This window comes from Spermophilus citellus (assembly GCF_964194105.1).
Source record: "Spermophilus citellus genome assembly, chromosome: 2".
Lineage (NCBI taxonomy): Eukaryota > Metazoa > Chordata > Mammalia > Rodentia > Sciuridae > Spermophilus > Spermophilus citellus.
In genome coordinates this window covers 167,102,220-167,127,874 of record NC_138183.1, presented here as the reverse complement: position 1 = coordinate 167,127,874, position 25,655 = coordinate 167,102,220, and the positions used below count along the sequence as shown (strand labels likewise).

General features: G+C 39.9%; 1 protein-coding gene across 1 annotated transcript; it reads right to left on the bottom strand.

Annotated features, from left to right (window-relative positions):
* Positions 1-682: 682 nt before the first annotated feature.
* MMP8 (matrix metallopeptidase 8) lies at positions 683-11,566 on the bottom strand. Its single transcript, XM_081281641.1, has 10 exons — positions 11,432-11,566; positions 9,542-9,783; positions 8,726-8,874; positions 8,516-8,641; positions 5,427-5,588; positions 3,779-3,896; positions 2,920-3,053; positions 2,196-2,349; positions 1,424-1,527; positions 683-1,248 (listed from the first exon to the last, which is right to left on the bottom strand). Exons 1-10 carry the CDS (start codon positions 11,540-11,542, stop codon positions 1,139-1,141), a joined length of 1,410 nt encoding a protein of 469 aa, XP_081137767.1. The 5' UTR covers positions 11,543-11,566; the 3' UTR covers positions 683-1,138.
* Between the last annotated feature and the right edge of the window lie 14,089 nt (positions 11,567-25,655).

Below are 25,655 nucleotides of genomic sequence, written 5' to 3'. Positions count from 1 at the left end.
AGTGGGGTCTCCACTTCCACATTCCTTATTGATTCCTTTTCTTATGTTCAGATGAACTCCGTTAGCTTTCTAGGGCTGCTATAACAAAGTACAATGAACTTGTGTTTTGAAACAACAGAAATTTATTCTCTCACAATCTGAAGACTAGATGTCTCAAACCAGCAGGTAGCTCCGGGCCAGAGTCCCCTTTCTGCAGCTTATTGGGAGGCTCCTTCCTTGTCTCTTCCCAGCTGCTGGTGGCTGCTGGTAATTTGGCATACCTTGGCTTGTAGATGCATCCCTCTAATCTCTAGCTCTTTTATGGTATTGTCCCCTATGTGGTCATGTCTCTCCTTTCTTTCTCTCTCTCTCTCTCTCTCTCTCTCTCTCTCTCTCTCTCTCTCCTTTTCTTTTTAGCAGTGTTGGGGATTAAACCCAGGGCCTTTGTGCATGCTGGGCAAGTGCTCTACCACTGAACTATATCCCAAACCCTCTCTTCTTTTTATAAGGATAAAAGTAATATGATTTTAGGACTCACCCTAATCCAGTATGACATCCTCTTTACTTACATCTGCAAAGAGCCTAGTAAACTCATATTTATGTTAAGACTTCAACATATTTTCTTTTGAAAGAGACAATCAACCTATAATATATTATATCCTTATTTCATTCCAAGAGTGAAAAATAGCAAAAATAGCACCACATTTTTTGTAAAGATAAAAGTTATTGTCTGTGTTGCTGATTATTGTTATTTCTAATCAAAATTGAAGGCTAAATTTCATGTAGTAGGTATATGTAAGATGTGTTTAAAGAAAGGGGGATATTTGAAGTCAGATAAGCAAGTAATGAAACAGTGAATTTTAAAACTCAGATAATCAAGTAAACAAACAGCACATGAGGTGAACAGAATATTGAGGTGACAAAGGGCTTACTTTCCTTCTCTTTGTGATAGATTCAACTAGATGGAATGTGGATGACTGAATCAGGGTCTGCTGTGTAATATTCCAAACATATTTTCCCTGAGACTAGGACAAATGAAAACAGTCATGTGAAACACTACTTAGAATTGAGGAAAATATAAACAGGACACAATATGATGGATATGCAAGTCGGATTTCCTTTCATAGTGAAATTGGATGAGAACACATTTGATTTTGCTTCAACTGTATCTACAGTTAAGCCACAAATTGCTTCTTGCAACTCTAGTAACTCTGTGAGCAATAAGATCAAATGCATAATATCTTGGTCCGCTGAAGAAAAGGAAGAAGCCTACAAAAAAGAGATAATTTATTGAATTAGCTTGCAAAAGAGATAAAAAAAAGAGATGTTTTCAGTTAAAGAAGACACCTGCCCCCTCCCATCATAATATAGTATCCAAATGCAAAAGTGTCATTTAAAAATTATAAATAAATTTATTAGTAGCTTTCTCTCCCCCCTTACTTACGATCCTGCTGGAAAACTGCATCAATTCTACTTTCTATTCCTGGAAAAGTACTTGATATGCTTTTGGGATAACCTGGTTCCATGGATTGTCTTTCATTATCATATCTGGTAAAAAAAAAAAAGTCACATGATTTAATGTCAATGTAGACTATAGGGATAACAGTTTTATTTTAATTATACAATTAAAACTTTACAAAGGACCTTCTCACATACTTTGTCTTTCATATTTCACAGTGTTTTATTTATTGAAATTAGGAATGGTTAATTTCATCTAAGGGTACACACTTATTTATTAAACTTATGGGTATTGTTAATTCTAAAACAGGGTTCTTATTGTTGATACAAGGTCATTCCCCAAAACAAGAGTTCATATTTTCTAAGGATTGTTAATTAATTGTTACATAGTATATGTGTGTATGTATGTGTATGTGTGTATACATAAATGAAAATTATATGTTCATCTTGGGCACCAGATTATTTGCTTGTTTGTGTCAGAATTTAACTATTAATAAGAATTAGCCTATGTCTTTCTTTGCATCTCAAACTAGTGTTTCATGAGAATGTATTCTGTTTCACAAAATTCTCAATACTATTGTGCAGGCATTTTAATTTTATAAGAATAAAAACTTCAAAAGCCATGGTAACACCAGTCATCTTGTGAAAATGAATCTAGTCTCATGAAAACCTCTCAAATCTTACCTAGATATTATTGGTTTGTAGACAGGGTGGAGAAACAAGGATTTCTACTTATAATTGAAAAATGTTCATCCTACCTCCAGAATTGGTCGTTTACAAAGAAGTATGTCTTCCTTCTATAAGAAACAGCTGCATCTATTGCTTGCACAGTGCTTGGGAAGCCGTAGTTGGTCAGGCTCCTGGGATAACCTCGCAGAATGTCATAGCCACTCAGAGCCCAGTATTGGTTGCCTGTCATGATTCAGGTTACACATTAAATAAAGTTCTTCAGTTTCTACGAGATAATTAATATATACTCCTTCCTGGTCTTTGAATAATTAGCCATAAAGAAATAAAAAATGGGGGAAAAAAAACAGTCTTTGAAAGATGAGGGTAGAAAAGTTAATTTCATGGGGCTGTGAGAGCCCTAGTGGTTCCTCCCTGCGCCCATAAAACATTCTGACTTCTTAGCCTGACATTCGGGGCCCCACAGTTGAATGTTCTATCTCTTGTGACTTCTATACAGTGTCTAAATCATAAACTTGAGAAATGTTAGAAAATTATATCTAGGATGAGGATGGAAAATACTAAACAGGGTCTACTGTGGTTTTCTGTTTGTTGATGACGATACTGAAGCCTGAAGACAGCGTGACCTGCTCAAATTCACGCAGTGGAGAGTGACCAAGATGGGGCCCACCCTGGTGTCTGGGCAAAGGCCTGGCACACAAGCTCTCTGTGGCTTACCCTTCAGAACCTGACCCACAAAGAACCTTGCTCCTTCCTGTCAGGAAGAACTAAAATAAGAAAACTTTAAGAAGTTACCTTTGAATAGGAAAACCAGGTCTCTATCAAAATCCTCATAAGCAGCCTGAATACCATTTGGCAGGGATGGCCAGAATAGAGAAATAAAATTGAGTTCAACTAGTCGGAGCTGAGGATGCCGTCTCCAGAAGTACCTAATAGGACACAAGGAAAAAGTGTACCACACGCAAATATACACAGTAGTCTAGGTTGTCAGTTTCTGTGATTCTCAGGTAGTAATGGCCATTATGAGATTGCTGGGAGGATATAATTATATCATGTATGCAATTTTTACTACGGTGACCAGCACATGGCTCTGTGGTGATACTGTCTCTTCCTCAGGGAGGTCATGGGAGTGATATTATTTGATTTGGCATTGCCCCAAATGCAATTAAATGTCCTCCCACATTAACAGATCTTACTTCATTAATACTTTCATTACAATAGTCATTAAATATAGGTAGCCATTGACAAAAGCAAAAACACATTTTTAATCTGTGATTCCACTCACAAATAGCAAAAAAGAAAAAAAAGAGAAAGATTTTAATGTCAGATGATTTGCCTCACAGCTAAACTAAGTGATAGCTTCTATTTACTTGGCTGATTTTGAATGAATTCAATGATGTTTTGGTGTTGATTAAACACATTTATCAAGTTCCCAAGCAAATATAGCCCATGTCTATTTATAACACCAAATATCTGAATGCTTTAGTGTTGTTTTTTTTTTCCTTGTATGTTCTGAGTGACCCAGAAAACACTAAAACTTCCAATGAGGTGTGTATGTGTAGAATTCAAAAGAAAAACTGAATAATTAGACTTAAATAGAATCCTGTTTTAAGATCTGGTAGTAAGAGAAGGAAGGAACAGTTCCACTTTATACTTGTCTTTAAAGAAGAGTATTTCTCCACGGAGCGTGGTGGCAGCATCAAATGTCAATCGGGGATCACAGGCTGTGGGTGTGGTTTCCCCGGTAGGTTGGATAGGGTTATTTGAAGGTCCTGGGGGTAAAAGGGTTTTTATAAGCATGAGTCCAGCGTCACTCTTAGCTTTTACTTGAGCTATTTCTCAGGAAGGTGAAGGGTCTTCGCAGAAGAGAAATGCTGCCATCGGCCCTCCTGAAGTTTTTGTTTGCTTAACAAGAGTAATGATGATTTTCAGGATTAGTTTCAGGTTAAATTGAGAAGTAAAGAAATGTAACTCTTTGCCCTCCTCCCTTTAATTTCTAATATTCTCTCCCCCTTCTTGGTTACTCCTTCTGATACTTCTGGTCATTCAGGGTCAACTTCCTTCCCACCAAAATTCACATCCAGGGAAATAGCTGATACTCGTCTTTTATCTTACATTGCAAATATAGTTCAAATTTTATCTGTATCTTTTATATAAGAATTTACATTGTAATGTATTTTGTTATTGTAAGATGAAGGGCTAAACTGATAGTTAAGGGAATTTAAAACATCAATGAGCAAACAAAGGAGGTGTTTGGGGTGAAAGGGAGAGTTGGGATACAGAGGGAATTGGATTAGTGTTCAGCAATCCTGGAAATTCAACCATCACCAAAAAAATCTCCTGATTGTCATTCTTAATTTTATGTTACTCTTCTGCCAGAGAGGGGAGAGTGCTTCACCTAATTCCCTTCCTCTCCTCTCAATTCCCTTCCATTTCACTCCATTCCATTGCACATTTCTAGGGAACAGGAGGGCAAGAGGAATGAGAGATACTGTGGTTTTACCCAGAGAGAACTTCTTAGAACCAGGCAAAAATTCCCTGCTCGCCTCCCTGAAAAATAAGTATTGTTTTAACCACACCCCACTTCTGTCCCCCCTTCTCCTTCAGACAACTATTCTAATATGTTCACTGTATACATTTTTGTTTGCATGTTCTTTAAAATGCCTTGCTTCATCTATTATACATTTTAGGTCTATGTAAAGTCATAGATTGTGTCATTTAATTAATACCTTATAGAGTAGTGTCACTCTGTTTCTTCTTCACAAAGCTCAAAGATTTGAAGACCCTTTTACTTTATTGCCATATACACTCCTAATGCTGTTTCCACCTATGGCACTAGGTGCCCTCCAACTCCCACCACCATATGTAAGACTTGAGTGAACATCTTCAGCATGCTCTGTATCTGTCCCCTTAGGACCTATGTGAGGTTTTTTTTAAGTATACCTAGGAGCAGGTTTGTAGTATTGAAAAGGCACAATCCTGTTTTTTTTTTTTTTTATACTACATAAATTGGGAAACATAAAAAATGAAGAAGAAAAACTCCCCATCATCCAGAGACAATGACTGGGGATTGGCGTGTACATTTCTTCCCAACATTTTTTTTTTTAAAGCAGTGATAGAGGCTGCATCCCCAAGGCCTCCTTTGCTAATATCACATTTATTGCGGGCAACTTTCAGAGTTCAGTTTGAGCTTGCCCCGAGGACAGAACATGCTAGAAGTCCAAAGAGATGCTCATTGGGCCTGATGGGGGCCTATTTCCAGGTACCACCATGTGCTGCATGGTTCCTTATGGTGACCTTACCGTAGATGGCCTGAATGCCATTGATGTCATCTTGAGGGAGTGAGTAGGTGCTGGGCTCTCTGAAAGCATAGTTGGGATACATCAAGGCACCAGGGTCAGAGGAATGAGAGAGCCCCAAGGAATGGCCGAACTCATGTGCAGCAACCAGAAACAAGTTGTAATCTGAAATAAAAGCAGGCGTGGTGAATGACTTCAGGAGGATTCCACGTGGAAGAAGCATGATCTCTAGAAATTCAGTTTCCAAGCCAAGCGACATTTCCCGTGATCACCTTTTACATCTTCTCTTAGGTATCTGAAGAAATGGGGAGTGGGAGGAATCTAGGGAAGAGCCAAAGGTGTGGAGGAGGTGAATCTGAGCTTCTTATCAAGTCTTAGAACTAAGAAAAGCTGCTTTTATTCTAGTCCCCACACTTTGTGGACTTGGGACTGAGGCTTGGAGAAAGAACTGCCGGGCTGGTATCTCATTCCCCTGAGAAGATTTGTCCTCCTGTGCTCCCACACCCCCTATCCAGTGCCTAGACCCTCCGGCTCATTAGTAGGGTCTTAGTAAATGGGCAGTTAGGAAGGAAGCCTTCAGGCAGTAGGGGAGACTGAGATGCAAGGACGTCTCTCATTCACTCCCTGGTCAGCCATATAGCCTAGGATGGCTCCTCCTATGTCCATGCTCTCCAAGCAGCTCTAGGAATTCTCCACCAGAGAGAGGCAAAGCCACCCTCTCATTGCTCCCTTTCCCCATTTTCTAACTTCCAGGAACATAGTGCCTTTCATAACAAAGAACTTTAAAATTTCCCATCAAACAAAGCCCAAGCACCTTTCCCTGGCCTTCAAGACCTCCTCCACCTGGCCCCAGCAGATATGTGAGACCTGTCCTGGTGTGACTCCTTCAGTCCAGCCAGTCTGTGTGGCCCCTCACAAGCACACTTTGCATTCTCCTACATGCCTGCTTTGTTGTTGTTGTTGTTAAATTAGTCATAGTTCTAAAGTATCTAGGCAGTGCAATAGCAATACTCATAACATTTTTTGTGCAGTTTTATTTGTAATATTTTTATAGTAAAAGAACTAAACCATAGTTTTAAAATATCTTATTACTGGTCTTTGTAATCTACTTACTTTGTGGTAAGTGGTAGATCTGGGGTGAAATCCAGGTATAATGACAAGACTCATGCTCTTAGCACAACACTAAACTACCTGTTGATTATCATTCTAGTAAAATTCTACCCTTCCTCCCAGACTTGCTTTCTCATCTTCACATCCTTCCATCTGTGCATTCAGAAATGCATTTTAGAAAACATCTTTGAGTGACTGGGTACTGAGTGAGGGGCTGTGTGGGATTATCAGAGGTTCTTTGCTCTCCAGGAGTGCATCATCTAGAAGGGGAGATATGTGTGCAAACAACTTGAAGGCACAGAAAAATGAGTGAGAACAGATAGGAGAAACAAAGGTGGCTTTTGTCACAGCATGGATAGATGAGGGAGATTCTTAAAGATAGGATTTGGAACATGAAAATGAACATTTCAAAGAGAGAAAGCAATGTGAGCAAGTGTACGGAAGATGGGAAGCAGGAAATGTGTTCTAGAAATGGTCCATGCACAGTGTGGCTGGTGTATTTGAAATGTGAAGACAAGTCACAGATGAGGGTGGACAATCATGAAAAGACTTCCATGCCAAGTTAAGGGATTTAGACCTGATTTGGTGCAGACTATCTAAACACTGAAACTTTTAAGCAGGAGAGTCATGTGATCTAAGATGGGCTTTCCAAAGACAGACCATGCTGCAGGGAAAAATTAGAGGGAGCAGAGTCTGAAGGGGGCAAGTCCAGTTAGGAACCTGAATCATTAAGTGGAGGTAAGAAATGATGATTGCCTGAACTAGTGGAGAGGACTACTAGTGGGGAGGAATAGTGTCGTGGAGAGTTATTATTTATCTTTGGGTATACACATCTCCTAGCACAGGGACTTGAATAGACACTCACAACATACATGTGGGAAAAATGGAGGGAGGAACAAGTCCCAAATAAGGTAGAAGGAGCCTTTCCTGTCATTTTCTGAAATGTGCTCTCTGGCACATTGTGACCTCATGGCTTTGTTAAATCCCACATTGTCTGCATACACCTGTCCTCAGCTCTTTTCTTCCCTTTAGGTGGCCTTGCTCTTCTAGTTATGAGGAGTCTCCTGGAAGGAGTGGTTTGCTTCATAGGAACATACCATTGAAAAAGAGCTTCCTGAAAATGAACCTAAATGAGAAAATGTGGCTACTTTTTTCTAAATCGGATAACTTCCCAAGTGAACCAAATTATTTCTGAATTTCCAAAAAATTGGACAATAGGCCCTTTCAAATACCATTACATTTCAAAATATTAAAAAGGGATATGACCTAAAACAGTGGTCAGTAAACTTTTAGGCTTTGTAAGCCATATAGTCTCTGTCACAGCTACTTAGCTCTGCTGTTGCAGAATGAAAGCAGCCTTAGCTGATACATAGCCAAATGAGCCTGTCCTGCCTCTAATACAACTTTATTTACACAAACAGGGGCCAGGCAGGATTTGGCCATGGTTTGTAGTTTTCTGATCCCTGCCTGCTATGGTTTGCATGTGTTACTCAGAAATTCATGTGCTACAAACTTAATCCCCAATACAACAGTGTTGAGAGATGTGGCCTAATGGAAAGTTTAGATTGATACTGTTAATAAGTCTGTGAGTTCATTCTTTCCTCTCTTGCCCTTCTGACTTCCACCATGTGAGGGTGCAGCAAGAAAGACCTCAATAGATGCCAGCACCTTGATTTTTGGATTTCCTACCCTTTAAAATCATGAGGAAATAATTTTTCTTCTTCATCAATTACCAAATCTCAGGTATTCTGTTATAGTAGACCAAACAGACTAAGATAGTACCCTAGGAAATAAGGTCAATACTTTGGAATTTTTTTAAACTCGAATTGACTTAGTTTTTTGATAGCAAAATTTTTAAATGATCTATTTGCGAGAGTTTGAAATATTACAATGTTGGGAGTGTGCATACATATATGTATGTAGATTCTAATGTGCAAAGTTAATTCAGAAGCTGCAAGTAGACATAATCTTGGTTAACTTACTTCTAGAAGTTTGTGTCCATGTTTCTTCTGCATCAAAGTGAGCATCTCCTCCAATACCTTGGCCTGGCTGAAAGGCATGAGCAAGGATTCCATTGGGTCCATCAAATGGAGAGTTGTCACCATGATCTGACATAAAACAATTAGTTAAGTCCTTTTCACATCTCAGGTTAGCCAGGGATGCAAAACTGAGCATGAGTTCTTTGAGCCTACCTCTCTGGGCAAAAGCAATATTGATGTCTGCTTCTCCCTGGGATACCCTGGTGAAGGTCAGAGGTGATGCAGCGCTCCAGACTTTAAAGGCTTTCTCAAATGCGGTTTCCACTTCAGCCTCTGACAACTGTGGGGTGTAGTTTATAATCCTTCAAAATGAGAAGGAGCAAAAAGGGTCGGTTACTGCTGGGAATAGCCTTCCATTGGCAGACAAGCCACTCTTTATGTGAGACTTGAATATGTAAGGTGCCACCACTGGAAAGGGGATGCGGAGGGAGTGCGAGCCTCTGGGTTAAAAGCAGGCACAGTGTGGACAGAGTATGCCATATCCTTACGTCTCCGTGTCCTCACCTGCAAAATGAGGATAATAACATAATCTTCCTCTCATAGGTTTGTTGCAGGGATTAAATACACATAAAGCATTTAATTTTCTACTTGGCCAATAGTGTTTCACAAATACTGAGTATTCTTGTTATTTCTATTGAGATGTATGAAAGATCAGGCCAGATTCTCTCCAGCAATAATTAAGATTTTTTTTTTTTGTCCTAAAGTCAGTACCTAGAGAGACAGCCTCCCATTGCCATAGCCTTCTTTAGATTGGTGGAGAAGGAAGACAAAAAAAAATGGCAGGCTTTGGATTAAAATAAAAACAAAAAACAACCATGGGATCACTACCCTTTCGTTCTCATACTTTTTCCGAGTTCATGCTTGACTCATTCACGGTTCGTTCTCTGCAGAGGCAGGGCTATTTACCCATTTGTGCCTGGCATATCATAGGAGCTGGGTATGTAAATTCTGAAGCTCTAGAAGTATCACCTGTAAGTCAGGTCAGTGTGTTTCCAGGGCCTTCCAGGGGTCAACATATAGTCACCACTATCAGGCACTCCACAGCGAGGCTTTTCCATCATCTCCAGAGTTTCTGCATTTGGCTTCCCAGTCACATTCAACCCAAAAAATCGCTGCATTTCCTTGAGCTTTTCTACAATCATGCTAGGGCTGTTCTTCCTTGTAGACCGATATTGGATGCTTGGTAGCTGGTAGAACTTTTCTAGGTAATTCTGGATAAAATAAGCATAAGGGTCTTTGCTGTGAAATTACCATCAGTTCTCTGGGCATTTTGCAACCGTTTCTAAATTAATACAGAGCTCAAACTCAGATTCTGACAGCCACAGGTTAACTTATATTCATGGGTTGACTTTGAGGGAACAATGCTTATTAGAAAGAATACCCCCTCTGTTTAGTACACAGTTAACAGCCATGCACAGAAATGAGTGTTCACAGGGGACCAGGACCAAGTCACACACATGCAAAAAGCTACTATAGTCAGGAAACTGCCTTCCTACCTCTATTTAAAAAAAACAAAAACAAACCAGGACTAGATTTTTGGCTTCTGTTGAGGCATTAGTTGCATCAGTGCAGATTTTCCATTTTAATCCTTTTATTTTTTAACTACTGGAGAGTTTTAATGAAGAAGCAGAGGCATAGAGAAGTGAGGCACAATGTAGGTCCCAACTCACTATGTTGCCTCTCTAATGAGAACTGATCATTTCAAAAGAAGTCCAAATATGTTTGGAGGTAAAGGGAGCATCATTGATATTAATGTTTTAGTCACCAAGTTATTTCCTTTGGAAGGGGCCCAAAATAATTTTTTAAAATTTATTTATTTATTTTCGCATTACAATTCTTAATACACCCCAAAATCATTTGAAAGTACAGCTTCTGACGGGTGTTAACAAGCCAGTCCTGAGACTCTGTCTCATTTCATGTGGTCTGTGAATCTGACATTTTGAAGGTGACACAGGACAGAGCACATACTATGAGATTGAACAGGTTTGGACAAATCTTAGCTCTGCCATGGATTAACTGTGAGGCTTGGACACATTACTTATCTGATTTAAGATTACTTTTGTCTCTGAAATAAGAATAATAATTCCCCTCCACAAGGCTGTTATGAACTCAGCAGGTGCCTTGTAAAGAGTAAGCACTCAGTGGATTTTAGATATTAACTCTGGGGTCACAGATATCATTGTAAGAAATACACTCCAACCCCCCAAAAGACAATAAGAATAATGCAGTTCTATAACTGTAATGCTAAGAAAATTGTGTGTGAGAAACACATACACAACATTCCCTTGTATTTATTAAACATTTGGCCTGACTTTCGTACTGCAAAGCAATGTGGAAAAAGCTATTGGTTTTTGCTTTTAAAATGCTTCCAAGAGTTTATAAGCGTTTCACAGTTGTTGCTGGGAAATCTGATTGCACCATGTGCTACTTCTAGTCCATTATAACCCCCATCCTCATGTTTTCTTCTATGTCTGACACTTTTGAAAATGTAAAAAAAAAAAAATGCCCATATCAGAAGCAGCAGATATGTAGTACCTGGATTACAGATATAGTGGAAGAGAAAAATCTTAGCTAAGAAAGAAAACCATTACTTTTAAATGAATTTTCAGCTGGAGGAGGCTGCAGTATTTTCTCAAGTTTTGAAGAGCCCAGTTTGTTTTCATGTCTAGATTTTAGAGTGCTGGACCTTGCCAGCTTGGAAGGTTTCAAATCACTAGAAGGAAGAGAGATGGATCCTCAAGCAAATCATGCAGATCATTTCTTTCAGGCTGTTTAGACTAAAAAGAGAGAGAAAAAAAACCTGCACAATTTCCTAATAATTAGTAAAGCAACCACCCACTTAATTAATAAGTAATTTACCTGAACAATTTTTGCATTTTTCTCTTCTGAGTGTTCAGAAGGTACAGGAAAGGCCTTGGTGAGCTGCATATGGAGTAAGAACAGAAATGGAAATGTCTTCAGACCGAGCATGGCCTTTTCTTCAATTCTACCTCTCCTGGCCTTCCTTTCTGCCCCTCTGGGTAGGGCCTAATGGGTACACTGAAGTTCTCAGCATCCTGTGATGCTCCCTGCTTTCTTTTGGTCCCTTATAAAGCCATGTCTTTAACAATTGCTGCATCAGGAATATGAAGCAACACAGGTTCATTACACTCTGACAATTTTTGCAATGTTAAAATGTGATTTGGTACCTCAAAATGGGTGAAGCTTTCAACAGAAAAAAGACAGTATAATTTGCAGATCTGCTTTGGGGGTTTTAGTTACTCTTGCAAAATTGTCCCGTCAAGAAGAAGGAAAAAGGGACTAATTCTGAAGTTATTGGTTTACATTTTTTGCCTATGTAAGATGCTGGGGCTGTATTAGTTCATGCAGGGGAATATTATTAGATTATTGGTAGGCATATTGGGACCAGGAAGCACAACACAATCTCTGTTCTTATCCACGCTAGCTCTCTGTGGGGAGACTGAGTGCCTGAATGCATTGTCACAAAGTAGGCTTTGTATAGAGGTCCCAGAGCAGCATTCAGAGGATGTGGCTTTGGCATCAATGTATTAGAAAATCCCCAAACTGTGAGCTGGATTTCCCATAGAAATGACAGAGGGGAAAAATACTGATGGTGATGGTGATGATGATGATGATGATGATGATGATGAAACTTGATAAATATTTACAACGTCCCAGACATACACACTGTATACACATTACTTCAGTCCATGCTCACTCAGCCTGGGGAAAGACACACTGTTATTATCTCCATCCTACAGATGAAATCAAGTCCAAGAGAGTCTTAGATGACTCACTGTTTCTTGTGCCTGGGACCCAGAGTTCTCTTAGGCTCTCTCCCCAAAAGATGAACTGTCAGACATTTACACTTCCATATGAACTTAGGGAAGACTGTTTCCTATAACAGGAGTTTCAGAGTCAGTTAATAAGATGGGGGAGGTTTAGTTTTAAATAGAAAACATGCAAGGCCATGGAGGTAATTTCTGTCTCTTTTAGTACTTGTTCACTGTTAAGGTTTGGATCTAAAAATATTCCCCCCAAAATCTCAGGTGTTAGGCAATGAGCAATGTTCAGAGGTGAAATAATGATTATAAGAGCTATAACCTCATCAGCGAATTAATCCATTTGATGGATTAATAATTTGAGTGAACTACCAGATGGCCATAGTAGGAGGTGGGGCATAGCTGGAGGAAGTAGGTCACTGGGGACCTTGGAGTGCATCTTGTCCCTGGTGCGTGTGCTCTCTCTCTCCTCTCTGCCTGAGCTGCTTTCCTCCATCACACCCTTCTACCATGATGTTCTGTCTCATCTCAGGCCCAGAGCAATGGTTAGCATGGTTAGTTGGCTAACCATGGACGGAATGTGAACCAAAATAAGCTTCTCCTCCTCTAAGTTTTTCTTGTAAGGTTATTTTAGTCACAGTGACAAAAAGTTGACTGACACAGCTCCCTCCCACCCCCGTCCTGAAGGCAGCAGACTATTCTTATCATCTGAGGTACCCTTGCACAGCAGAATAGCAAACTGCATTTTTATAGCTCACTTTTGCTTCTTAGGCCTGAAAAGATGAAACGTTTGCATAATCATGGTCTATTTTCTCTTTAGTTATAAAATAAAGAATGGATTCAATTGGCTGGAGTGGGCATGTGCCTGAATCTCAAAGGGCGAGTAGGAATTTGCCAGTGGGTTATATGGCCCAGTAGGAGGGAGCGTAGATGTGCACCAAGCACTGACCTTTACCCAGTGAAGCTCAGGCTCACTTGACTCATATTTGCTTCACATAAACCAAGGCAAAATATCTTCTGTCTCATGCCTTTTTGAGCTCCTTGAACAGGATAGATGTATAGACAGTCTGATCAAGTTAACAGGATAACTGTTGGGGCCACTTGTGATGAAGAATAAAGAGCATTGGAGTTGAAATTAAAGTAACAGTCTTGCCTCTTCTTATGCAGCTATTTGGCAAATCTTCTAAATCCTTTTGAGACTTATCTTCCACCTCTATTAAACTGGTACATTAACATCCCCCTCAGAGGGCATCAGGAGAATTAGAGGCGATCATCTCAGGAAAAGCTCTATGTGAGCTCTCAGGTGGGGCATCCCATTTGTATGATGAATTATAGCTGTGTTAGTTCATGTGTCCATTCTGTGAATGGGTTTACAATGTTGAAAGTTCCTCTTTTCTAAAAATAAGAGTATTTCAAAGTTAAACCACCATGTGGTGAAGTAACTTCCATGAATTTCCTTTACTGCCTGGCACTCAGTTTAGCTAGGGAACTTAAGTATGTGGCTTTTTCTCTTTGCACTGAGTATAAATATCACAAACCATCATGTATTGAACACCCTGTCAAGCTGGGAGTCTCTCCTGTCAAGTGAGGGAAACATGTATTAAGTGTCTATACTCTATAGGAGTCTGTTTTAGATATCTAACATCTTACTATCTCCCTTCAGCTTCATAACTGCCCAGGGAAGTAGGAATCTTATCTCCATTAAAAGAAAGAAAGGAACAAACAAACAAACAAACTGAACTTCAGAGATAGAGTTCCAACCTACATTTCCATTTACCATTCCTAGTAATCCCCTTTATTCTCTCAAAGGAAATTTCAAAATAAGGTTCTCAGCCTTGGCTCTCTATCAGAATCTGTATTAAAAACACAAACAAGGGGCTGGGGTTGTGGCTCAGAGGTAGAGCGCTCACCTAGCACGTGTGAAATGCTTAAAAATAAATAAATAAAATAAAGGTATTGTCTGACTACAACTTAAAAAAAAAATTAAAAAAAAACACAAACAAGTAGTCTCTTTCTAGGGACCAAATATTGAGTCTACCCACCCCCAATTCATATACTGGAGTCCTAACACTTTAGGTGATGGTATTAGGAGGTGGGGCTTTAGGAGCTAACTAGGTCACAAGAGTGGAACCCTGAGGAGTGGGATCAGTGCTCTTGGAAAAGGGACCCCAGAGAGCTCTCTTGCCCCTTCTATCACGTGAGGATATGTTGAGAAGTCTGATCTAGGATGTCCAGCCTCCAGAACTGTGAGAGGAGAATAAATTCCTGTGGTGTACAAGCCACACTGTCCATGGTATTTTGTTAGAGCAGCCAGCACTGTGACAACTCTACTCCAGCTACTGAGTCAGAGTCTCTGAGTGGGGCCTGGCATAGCTAGTTTTAGAGAGTAACCCACTTGACTCAGAATGAACTGAGAGCCTCGATTATAAGGGAAGATAGTAAATGAAAAGAGACTTTTAAAAAATCTAGTCTTTATGGTTTAGAAGTAGCAGCATTCATCTCCTATTGGGGAGATCAGTGCAGCCTTCATGAAGGAAAGAGTCCTTGAGGTGAACTATGAAAGGCAGATTGAATTTTGTTATCAAAATTTAGGTGAATAGTATTGAGATTGGAAGAAACAAATGGCAGAGGCAGTGAAATAAGAAACCTTGACTCAAAGGTGGGGAATAACAAGATTCTGGGTGAATTCACTAGAATATATCAGAAGAAATGAGCTGGAATGATAGGCTATAGCCAGGTGGTGGAGAGGCAGGAATCAAAGGTCAAAAGGTCGGCAATGAGAAATCTTCATTAGTTTCTGGGCCAAGTCACACTCTGAGTTGATAAAGCTAACCTTTCCGTAGTATCAGGGACTACTGGGGTAGGAAAGGCTGTAAGTATGAACAGTGAGAGGGTAAGAGACAAGGTAAAGTCATAAAGACTTGGTCCCAAGCTGTGAGATGGACAGTGAAGAAATGAGGTTGAGGAGGACAGGAAGAAACCTAGGTCATCATGCTTCACATCTCCAAGAGGCAGCCAATCATCCCAGAGGTGCACAGGGAATCTACACTGGGAAACAGGGAAGAGTTCTCTTGAGATGACAAGTGGAGCTTTAAGGAAGTGGAGAAGACTTGCAGAAGCCCTGGCAGAGAGATCAACAGGCAGATAAGGCTGACGACAGGCCGGCCAGGCAGCTGCGAGGCCCCTGTGATATCCTGCATTAGAGGGTAGGTACTGCAAGTTTTGAGGATCTAATCCATTCAGAGAAGATCCTGCCCAAAACCTCTATATTTCTTCCCTCACTTCTCCTCACCTTCCAGCTGGAGGGTGTTGAGGATAAGACAGAAGGAGCAAAGCCACCCATTGATAGTTAATAACGTTCACTGACCAGTTAGACAGAGACCCATAACAACAGATTGTGGAATATTAGGCATTTCCATTCTAGGCTGCTCTGTGTTTCTGGGATAGGAAATTGCTGACTGGATTTGCCAAAACTCTCTTCTCAATAAGGCCAGTTCTGTGGCTGGCATACTGTATTTTTGATTTTTTTCTTGAGTCAGTGTCTTTTTAAAATCTTCTCCACTTTCATTCGTCTAATCTCATGTCCAGCTATACCAAAACAGCATATTACCTCCACTCTAGATAAATTCACTTGTTTTTCTTAATTTTGCTTATCCCACCCTCCTGATAAGCATTCTGTGCTTTAATGTACAGTATTTCAATGCCTAATAGTCACAGACTTTATGACTTTTTTTTTTCAAAAAAGTGGGAGTTTTACTAATATATGAAGCTTTTTGAAAGAAACTGTGCTGGTATTACTTAAAAATCATTTATTACTAAATTGTCCTGGGTGCAAGGTTAGGTAGGATGCACAGAATACTCGAGAATATACTTTAAAATCGAATGGTTCAAATAGAAGCACATCCTTTCTTCATGAAAGTTGAGCAAACATTTTTTCAGTATGGAAGATAAAAAATTAACACAGATGTTGCTGATTTGCACATTGTAGTCAAAATATTTCACTTTAGAAAATTTACTACTGTGTTGTGGAGTAAAATTTAACCTTCCCATTGGAAGGTTCTGTGTTGCTATCACTGGTTCCGTGATCTGACCTGCCTTCCTCAGGGCTGCTCATAGAATATGAGTTTGCTCTTAGTTCTGCAGCACTCTAAAAAAATCACACAAGTGGGCTTTCAGAAACACACAGACAATGCGCATGCACTGAGAATTTGAGGCTCAGCTCACAGCACAGAAGGCAAATGCACATCCATGTGCCGCTGGTGACCACGTTGCTTCTTTGTTTACCTTTCAGGCAGCTTGAGGAACAAAATTATCACACACGATAATTACACAATGGAAGATTATAAACCAATATTTTGGATTGAAAGGGTGTTATGATTATGTGGTGGTGTCCATTATGCTGTGAAATTCTGTATCCAAGAATCTCTCTCCACACCTAGACACCAGAACCTATTTTCCTTGTATATTCTCTCCACTCTCTTTTTTCCGTCACTGGCTCATTCCCTTCTGTCCATAGGCTTTTTTTCTATTAAAATGAAACAAAACTAACCAAGAACCGTCTCTACCCTGCTAACCATTTGAGTGATTGTCTTTGCTCTTTTTCTCATGGTCACACTTTTTGGAAGTCCAACATGGTGGCTCCACTTTCTCACACCACACACCTATTCCTTATCCCCTTGTGGCCAGCTGCCACTCTGCAGGAAACTGTTGGCATCTTCGAGGACTCATCTAAGCCCAGCATTGCACCTGTAGGCCCCTGCTAGATACTGTTCTCTCTTGACTTGATTGAAAGTTCTCAACTTAGTTTTGTTTTTTAAACAAAAAAATATCCTACAGATACCACATAAGCCCTTTGGTGACATGGCGGAAGGGCAAGAGATCAATCAGTCTCAAGCCCTTATATAATCAACATTAATTCATTCATGAAAGTGGAGTCCTCATGACCTAAACTCCTTCCATTCATCCTCACCTACCAACACTATTGCATTAGGTTTTGAGTTTCCAACACATGCTTTTTTGGGGGACATATTCAAATCATACACTAAAGATGTCACTTCTTTAGATTTCAAGTGGGTATAGGTTTCTATTTTGTTTAGATGTCCTCTTGATTCAGCTGAGATTTTAATCGTCTCATAGCTGGTCTTGTTTGAGATTCAAAAGAGCTCCAGTACTGATCCCTTTGGAGATACTTAAGCATATAAGTCCTAATGCCTACTTCTGCTTCTCTTGATCCTTTTCTTTTAACCTTCTTATGGCTCCTTTCCCTTCAGTAAAATCTTTCTTAAGTCATGTTTTTGGTCTTCTGCTGTAGGATGTAGATACTATGATCATTCTTCTAGGCATTGGCTCAGTATCCTCAAGTAAAACCCCGGAGAAGACTAATTTGCCTTGGGTCAATAGTAGGTCTGAAAGTCAAGCTCAGACCTTCAATCTTATTCAGGATGTCAAGTGGGAAATCTTGGTGAAGACTCTTTCTTCATTAGATGCTGCCAGTAATAGGAAAGATTAAATTGGAGATTTTCAAAATATGCTAATAATTGTTACTCCTATCTTGGCATACATTCAAAGTTTAACCACAGTAAAATTTAATGTATATCTGTGCAAATAGACTTTGCCCATTTATGAAATTTGAGAATTATGATGCAAGTTATTTTTAATGCTTATAAAATAACTTGGATAACTTTGAATTGACATTTTATGCATCCTTAATTCAGATTGTTTTCACATAGTAATCTGAGAGTCCCTGAGAAAGAAACCAGAAACATTAACTCAGTCACCACTCTGCTGTTTGCTGACATGCTGTTTAATTATATTTTCCAACTTGTTCACACTGTATTGGGATAGCTGAATAGTTTAAAAAAATGATACTTAACTGTTCATAGGAAGGCAATGACTTTAGCATATTACTTTGTGATAATCTATACATCTAAATGTATTTACATATGTGTTTTCATGGTGGTAAATTCCTTAACTAGTAATGAACATAATGACAACTTTATCATTGCAACCCTGATGCGCTCTCCATAATTTGTAAAGCACCATTGGTACAAGGTGTTATAAGAAAAGTCAGTTAAGGTTTGGGGAGGTTGAATCCTGACATTGTCTACCACTGAAACTACCATTTATAAAAACATTTTTGGTTTTGGTCATAAGTTATCAAATAGAGATTTTCATTTTTCATCATAGAGTTGTGCATTTTTATCTGATCATTAGGACCCAATGAAAAATATAATTTCCAGAAACTGAAAGTACATTAGTAATGGGAGAAAAATAACAATTTGTTTCTTAGAATATGGGCATTAATAGAAATATAGTGTTGTTTTATTCAGCTTCTTTGCCTCTGTGACCAAAAGACCTGACAAGAACAATTTTAGAGGAGGAAAAGTTTTTTTAGGGCTCGTGGTTTCAGAAGTCTCAGTTTATAGATGGTTGGCTCCATTGCTCTCGGCCCAAGGTGACGCAGGACATCATGGCAGAGTGTGGTGGAGGAGAGCAGGTCAGCACATGACATTCAGGAAGGAGGGTGGGGAGGGAACACATTCAGTTCACCAGGGACAAAATATAAGCCAAATGGCATGCCCCCAATGACCCACCTCCTCCATCCATGCCCTACCGGCCTATAGTTAATCCCTATCAATGCACTGATTAGGTTAAGCCTCTCATAACTCAACCATTTCACCTTGGAATGTCTTGCATCATTTCACATGTGAATTTTGGGGAGGCATCTTATATCTAAACCTTCACAAGTATTTCTCCCTCTGTTCTGGGTTCCAAATGTTAGGAAGAACATGGACAAATGTGATTCACTCAGATAGAGGAAGAATTAAAAGTGACACCACCTTTAAAAAATAAAATGAAGACCTCTGAGAGATCTTGGTATGAGGAAGAAAAGAATTGAGGATTTTGGAGCAACTTCCTTCAAATGTATGAAAAGCTGTCATAAAAAGAAAACGCAATTGTATTGATCTACCAGAAAAAAAAATGCACCAGTAAATGAAAAAGACTAGTTATCAGATGCTTTTTTCCCCAGCAAATGATAAGGCAGAACTCTGTGCAGTCAGAGTTGACCAAAGACACAATGGGGCCTCCTTAGTCCTCATTAAGCAATATGTAAGTACAGCAAGGTGACCAGCTGATGGAGGTACTGTAGAGTACGGTTGGGCATCAGGCAGGTGGTTCGAATGATTGGATTTTAGTGACCTTTTCTCCCTTTGGACTGAATTTGCTGTCACTCACAGTGTGAGGATCAGGAAAACGGGTTCTTTTGCTCTCTGTGAAGCTTGGTTTCATCATCCTTAAAAGGATATCCACATCAAATGGAGTCCTTTTGAGGGCTATCAGACATGCACCTATTCAATAAGAGCTTCTGGCACAACAGGACACAGTACTCTCAACAATATTAATTTCTAATACCTCCTTTTGAAGATCCTTTCAGAGAATGGTTTGGGAATCCAGAGACAAAGAGTGGATGGAGACACCGGTTTTCATGGCAGAAACTGAAGAGAAAAGAAAGCATAGAGTAGTTGTAGAAAGAATGGAAGAATCATTGCAAAAAAACTTGCAATCTAAACTTTAAAAAATATTTTAGAAATATATATAATAAAAGCCTTTGAAACAGAAGTCAGAACTGTTTTTAATCTTTTGTACTTGAAGCCTGTTTGGAGGTTGGGCTCTGTATTCTGGGTCTCCAAACAGATCAGTAGCATCTAAACTCAAAAGGCAGTTTCCACGACTTAGGTGTGGTCTACTCTAACGTCAGCAACTCCATTTTCTCCATTCCCCTGTTCATAGCAGAGCCTCAGAGTTGGCCCTGAGATTTTCTCCTTTTACCCAGAGAAGAACATCACTTTTGGGAAGTAGACTGATGTTTTTTCAGTTTGGGGTTAGGGTTATGAGGAAGTTCTGCTTATGTCTTCACAGGACCTTTTGATTTTTCATTCTGCAGTTTTTCTGGTCATGGGGTGACCCCTGCTGGTCACCAGGAGATATTACTACTTTTTTCCTTGGTTCTTCTCTTCCTCCCATTCCTTTCCTTTCCATTTACAGACTTATTTTGAAAGTTATTACAAAGAACACAGATGAAGAGATGTATAGGGTGAGGCACAGGGGAAGGGGAGTAATGTTTCCCTACCTTTTGTGAGAACACCACATTCTGGGATCGTTCAGGTGCCCAGCTACATGAAAGTTCTCTGTTTTTTTTTTTTTTTCATGGAGTCTTCCTAGCATATGCATGGTTGCTAATAGGGTAGGAGCAGAACCCCAGCAAGTCTATTCAGATTATATTTTGTCCTCTGTGTGCAGCATGCCTTCCTCCAGGGCCCCAGGCAGCAACCGTCTGGAATGAGCACCATCCTATGACCTACTGTCAGGCCAGGGTGCAGCAGAGAATTCTTTATCGCTCATTCCAAGACAGAAAGGTGGGGGGAATATTTCCATGGCCCACCCTGGGGAAAAGAAATTCTCGTTTCCATGGTCTCCCTTGGGGAGGGAGTTATAAGCCAAGAACTGTGGACAAAACCTCCAAAATATATTTTATGTTACCATAGTTTCAAATGTGTCTCTCTGAACAGAGAAAATGATCTTCCCCCAATCCTTGTCTCCAGAAACAACTAGTCTCCCCTCCAGGACTCAATTTAGTATTCTCTAATGTATTTCTAGGCTAGTTGGAAAGTCTATAGTAATATCCTGCAAAAATGATGTGCAAATATTGAGAGAGAAATTTTACTCCAAGATTCTATTAAATTTTCTGTAGGCAGTCATTTAGCAAATAGTGGACAAACCTTTGGATAATCCTTGTCATTTCTGAGTGGGAAGCATTCCTTGTTAGAGATCACAGGGCAATACATTAACAAAGCCACATCTAGTGTCTGCTTTCTTCTACACTGAAAGAGCTTCAGTATGCACCAACCATGGAGAAAATCAGAGTGTCTCCTACCTGGTGGGAATGTTGATGTTCCATAGCTTTTTTTGCCAGCTCTTGTTCCTCTTTTCTGAGTTTGAAGAATCTCAAGGAAAAATGATTTACCTGTTTTTGTCATGAAACTCCCCACACTCATCAGTGGCCAGCATGAGGGCCATGATTAATCAATTTCACTAGAATGATGTGGATGGAGAGGAGCAAGGGAAATTCCCCGAAAGGGGAAGGAAGATGCTGTTCCGTGATGAATGAAGGCTGTGGCCTGGACAAACAAAGGTAGTTGACTATGACAGCCACATCCCTCCACCCCTCAGCGCATGGTGAGCCTATGTAGATATATTTGGAGGGATTGCAGGATGATCCCCCACTTCCACCTCACAAAGGGAAAATATCATTTCATCATCCTCTTGGTTGCAGCCTGGATTACTACCATTCCAATGATTACTTCAACAACAGAGGATTTATCTTAATCTGTTGACACCAGATTGTGAATTAGTTCAAACTCATTAATGCAACAATCAAAGCAGAGGTGCTTCTTGGTAAATGGAGGGACTTAGTGAGGGAGAAGTACTCTCAGAAGGGAAGGAAGACCCCCAGGAAGTTTTTTTTGTCTCTTTTTAAAACTCAGTGCATTCAAGGCCAGGAAGGGGATGACCACAGATGAGGGTCTGAATGGCTGTGGCTGGGCTGCATCTATTCACAGAAGGAGGGATAAGCCTCAACACTCTCTGGAAATAGCTTTAAAGGCAATTCTCCTTTCACTGGTGATCAGTGACCCCAGGATTCTCAGGGTCAGTCTTTACCTCCAAAGCTCATGGACAACAGTTAAGAAGTACATCTTGCCAGTATTTTCTTCACTCTTGCAGGGAAGTCAAAGGAGCTGTAGATGCTCCATTCATACGGCAACTGAGTTTCCCCCACCACCCAGGACTTATTGCCTACAACCCAATATCAACTATGAGGACATTCACCAGGGACTCTGTAGACATTAGGCAAGAGTTCGTCCAGATGTTCACCTCACAAGAAGTGAATGGAGAGTTTTATTTCAAAGTGAGGTGCACCCAAGGCAGCCATTCCTCCTTACTGTAATTGGATCACTTCACCTGCCCTGCAGCACAGGTGGGCACCCTGCAGGACAGCATGGGCAGGAAAGTATGCACACTGCCAATAAATCATGTCCTCTGGCTGGAATGCACCTCTGAACTCTCAGCTAGACTGGCTCCAGACAAAGGATTCTGCATTTGTTCATTTAACCACCTTGGAATATCTACTTATTTAAACATCATGAAACCAGAGTATATCTGCACAAATATACATATTGCTATCTCACAAAAAGGCACTTTAAAACCTCACATATACACAAATACTCTTTATTTTCAGGATGGACATGTTGTATAAATCTGTTTGACGCTCTTAGCTTATGCCAATGTCTCGGCTTGGCACAGAATCACGAGCCACCACACAGCTTTGTAGATTCAAACAGCAATCTTTATTCCCGAACTCACACCGGCCTCCACACACGCTCTGGGGCAATCCCAGTTCTCCTGCCACCCAATTCCTACTCCACGAGGCTTTCTTCCCAAAAACTCTCTGAATCTCATGAGAACTCAAAGGGAGCTCAGGTAGCAGGAACGCCCTATTTCCAGCAGCAATAATCCTCAACATCGAACTTCCCTAAAACCCATAGTCTTAAACTGGGAACGCCCTAAACCCAAGGACCGGGATACTTCCTCAAACCTGATCAGCTCTAAACCCGGATCCGCCTTCCTTGAGCAAGGTCACCTTACATGCAATGTCAACAGCAAAATTCCAAGGCAAGTCCATTTAACATGGGGTACGCTGGCAAGGAAATTTCGATGCGTCATTTCTACTTGGCAATGGCCCTCAGCAAGCTTACCTAATGAATTTAAATTATTCATGTTATTTCTGTGATAGGGTAGTGATCCTTTATATTTTATGCATACAAAAATCAAACACTGAATATTTCAAGAGGCTGAATGCTTGATGTAAAGTACACAATGCCTGGATTTGTTATTGGAATTGGAATGTGATTTGACATGACAAAATCCAAGAATTTTGTACTTTGATCTGCTGTCATTCATCTCTCCAGGTAGTGATGGGGAGGCAGGAGTGAGAGAACATTTCTTTTCTTTTTTCTTTTTTTTTTATTGGTTGTTCACAACATTACAAAGCTCTTGACATATCATATTTCATACATTAGATTGAAGTGGGTTATGAACCCCCAATTTTACCCCAAATGCAGATTGCAGAATCACGTCAGTTACACATCCACAATTTTACATAATGCCCTATTAGTAATTGTTGTATTCTGCTACCTTTTCTATCCCCTATTATCCCTCCTCCCCTCCCCTCCCATCTTCTCTCTCTACCCCATCTACTGTAATTCATTTCTCTCCTTGTTTATTTTCCCATTCCCCTCACAACCTCTTATATGTAATTTTGTATAGCAATGAGGGTCTCCCTTCATTTCCATGCAATTTCCCTTTTCTCTCCCTTTCCCTCCCAACTCATGTCTCTGTTTAAAGTTAATCTTTTCTTCCTGCTCTTCCTCCCTACTCTGTCCATAGTTGCTCTCATTATATCAAAGAAGACATTTGGTATTTGTTTTTTAGGGATTGGCTAGCTTCACTAAGCATAATCTGCTCTAGTGCCATCCATTTCCCTGCAAATTCCATGATTTTGTCATTTTTTAGTGCTTCGTAATATTCCATGGTGTATAAATGCCACATTTTTTAATCCATTCATCTATTGAAGGGCATCTGGGTTGGTTCCACAGTCTAGCTATTGTGAATTGTGCTGCTATGAACATCGATGTGGCAGTATCCCTGTAGCATGCTCTTTTAAGGTCTTAAGGGAATAGTCCGAGAAGGGCAATAGCAGGGTCAAATGGTGGTTCCATTCCCATCTTTCCCAGGAATCTCCAAACTGCTTTCCAAATTGGCCGCACCAATTTGCAGTCCCACCAGCAATGTACAAGTGTACCCTTTTCTCCACATCCTCGCCAGCACTTGTTGTTGTTTGACTTCATAGTGGCTGCCAATCTTACTGGAGTGAGATGGTATCTTAGGGTGGTTTTGATTTGCATTTCTCTGACTGCTAGGGATGGTGAGCATTTTTTCATGTACTTGTTGATTGATTGTATATCCTCCTCTGAGAAGTGTCTGTTCAGGTCCTTGGCCCATTTGTTGATTGGGTTATTTGTTATCTTATTGTCTAATTTTTTGAGTTCTTTGTATACTCTGGATATTAGGGCTCTATCTGAAGTGTGAGGAGTAAAAATTTGTTCCCAGGATGTAGGCTCCCTATTTACCTCTCTTATTGTTTCTCTTGCTGAGAAAAAACTTTTTAGTTTAAGTAAGTCCCATTTGTTGATTCTTGTTATTAACTCTTGTGCTATGGGTGTCCTATTAAGGAATTTGGAGCCCGACCCCACAATATGTAGATCGTAGCCAACTTTTTCTTCTATCAGACGCAGAGTCTCTGATTTGATATCTAGTTCCTTGATACATTTTGAGTTAACTTTTGTGCATGGCAAGAGAAAGAGATTCAGTTTCATTTTGTTGCATATGGATTTCCAGTTTTCCCAACACCATTTGTTGAAGATGCTATCCTTCCTCCATTGCATGCTTTTAGCCCCTTTATCAAATATAAGATAGTTGTAACTTTGTGGATTAGTCTCTGTGTCCTGTATTCTATACCATTGGTCCACCCGCCTGTTTTGGTACCAGTACCATGCTGTTTTTGTCACTATTGCTCTGTAATATAGTTTGAAATCTGGTATCGCTATACCGCCTGATTCACACTTCCTGTTTAGAATTGCTTTTGCTATTCTGGGTCTTTTATTTTTCCATATGAATTTCATGACTGCTTTATCTATTTCTACAAGAAATGCCGTTGGGATTTTGATTGGCATTGCATTAAACCTATAGAGAACTTTTGGTAATATCACCATTTTGATGATGTTAGTTCTGCCTATCCATGAACAGGGTATATTTTTCCATCTTCTGAGATCTTCTTCTACTTCTCTCTTTAGGGTTCTGTAGTTTTCATTGTATAAATCTTTCACCTCTTTTGTTAGGTTGATTCCCAAGTATTTTATTTTTTTTGAGGATATTGTGAATGGAGGGTTTTTCCTCATTTCCGTTTCAGAAGTTTTGTTGCTGATATACAGAAATGCCTTTGATTTATGCGTGTTGATTTTATATCCTGCCACTTTGCTGAATTCATTTATTAGTTCTAGTAGTTTCTTTGTAGACCCTTTTGGGTCTTCTAGGTATAGAATCATGTCATCTGCAAATAGTGATAATTTAAGTTCTTCTTTTCCTATTTTTATGCCTTTAATTTCTTTCGTCTGTCTAATTGC

Excerpts from the sequence above, each read along its gene's own strand:
- MMP8 (XM_081281641.1), bottom strand. The coding sequence starts at position 11,542 with ATGCTCGGTCTGAAGACATTTCCATTTCTGTTCTTACTCCATATGCAG. Across the intron at positions 9,784-11,431 it reads AAAATGCAAAAATTGTTCAG|AATTACCTAGAAAAGTTCTA; the intron begins GTAAATTACTTA and ends TATTTTATCCAG. Across the intron at positions 8,875-9,541 it reads CACACTGACCTGACTTACAG|GATTATAAACTACACCCCAC; the intron begins GTGATACTTCTA and ends CTCATTTTGAAG.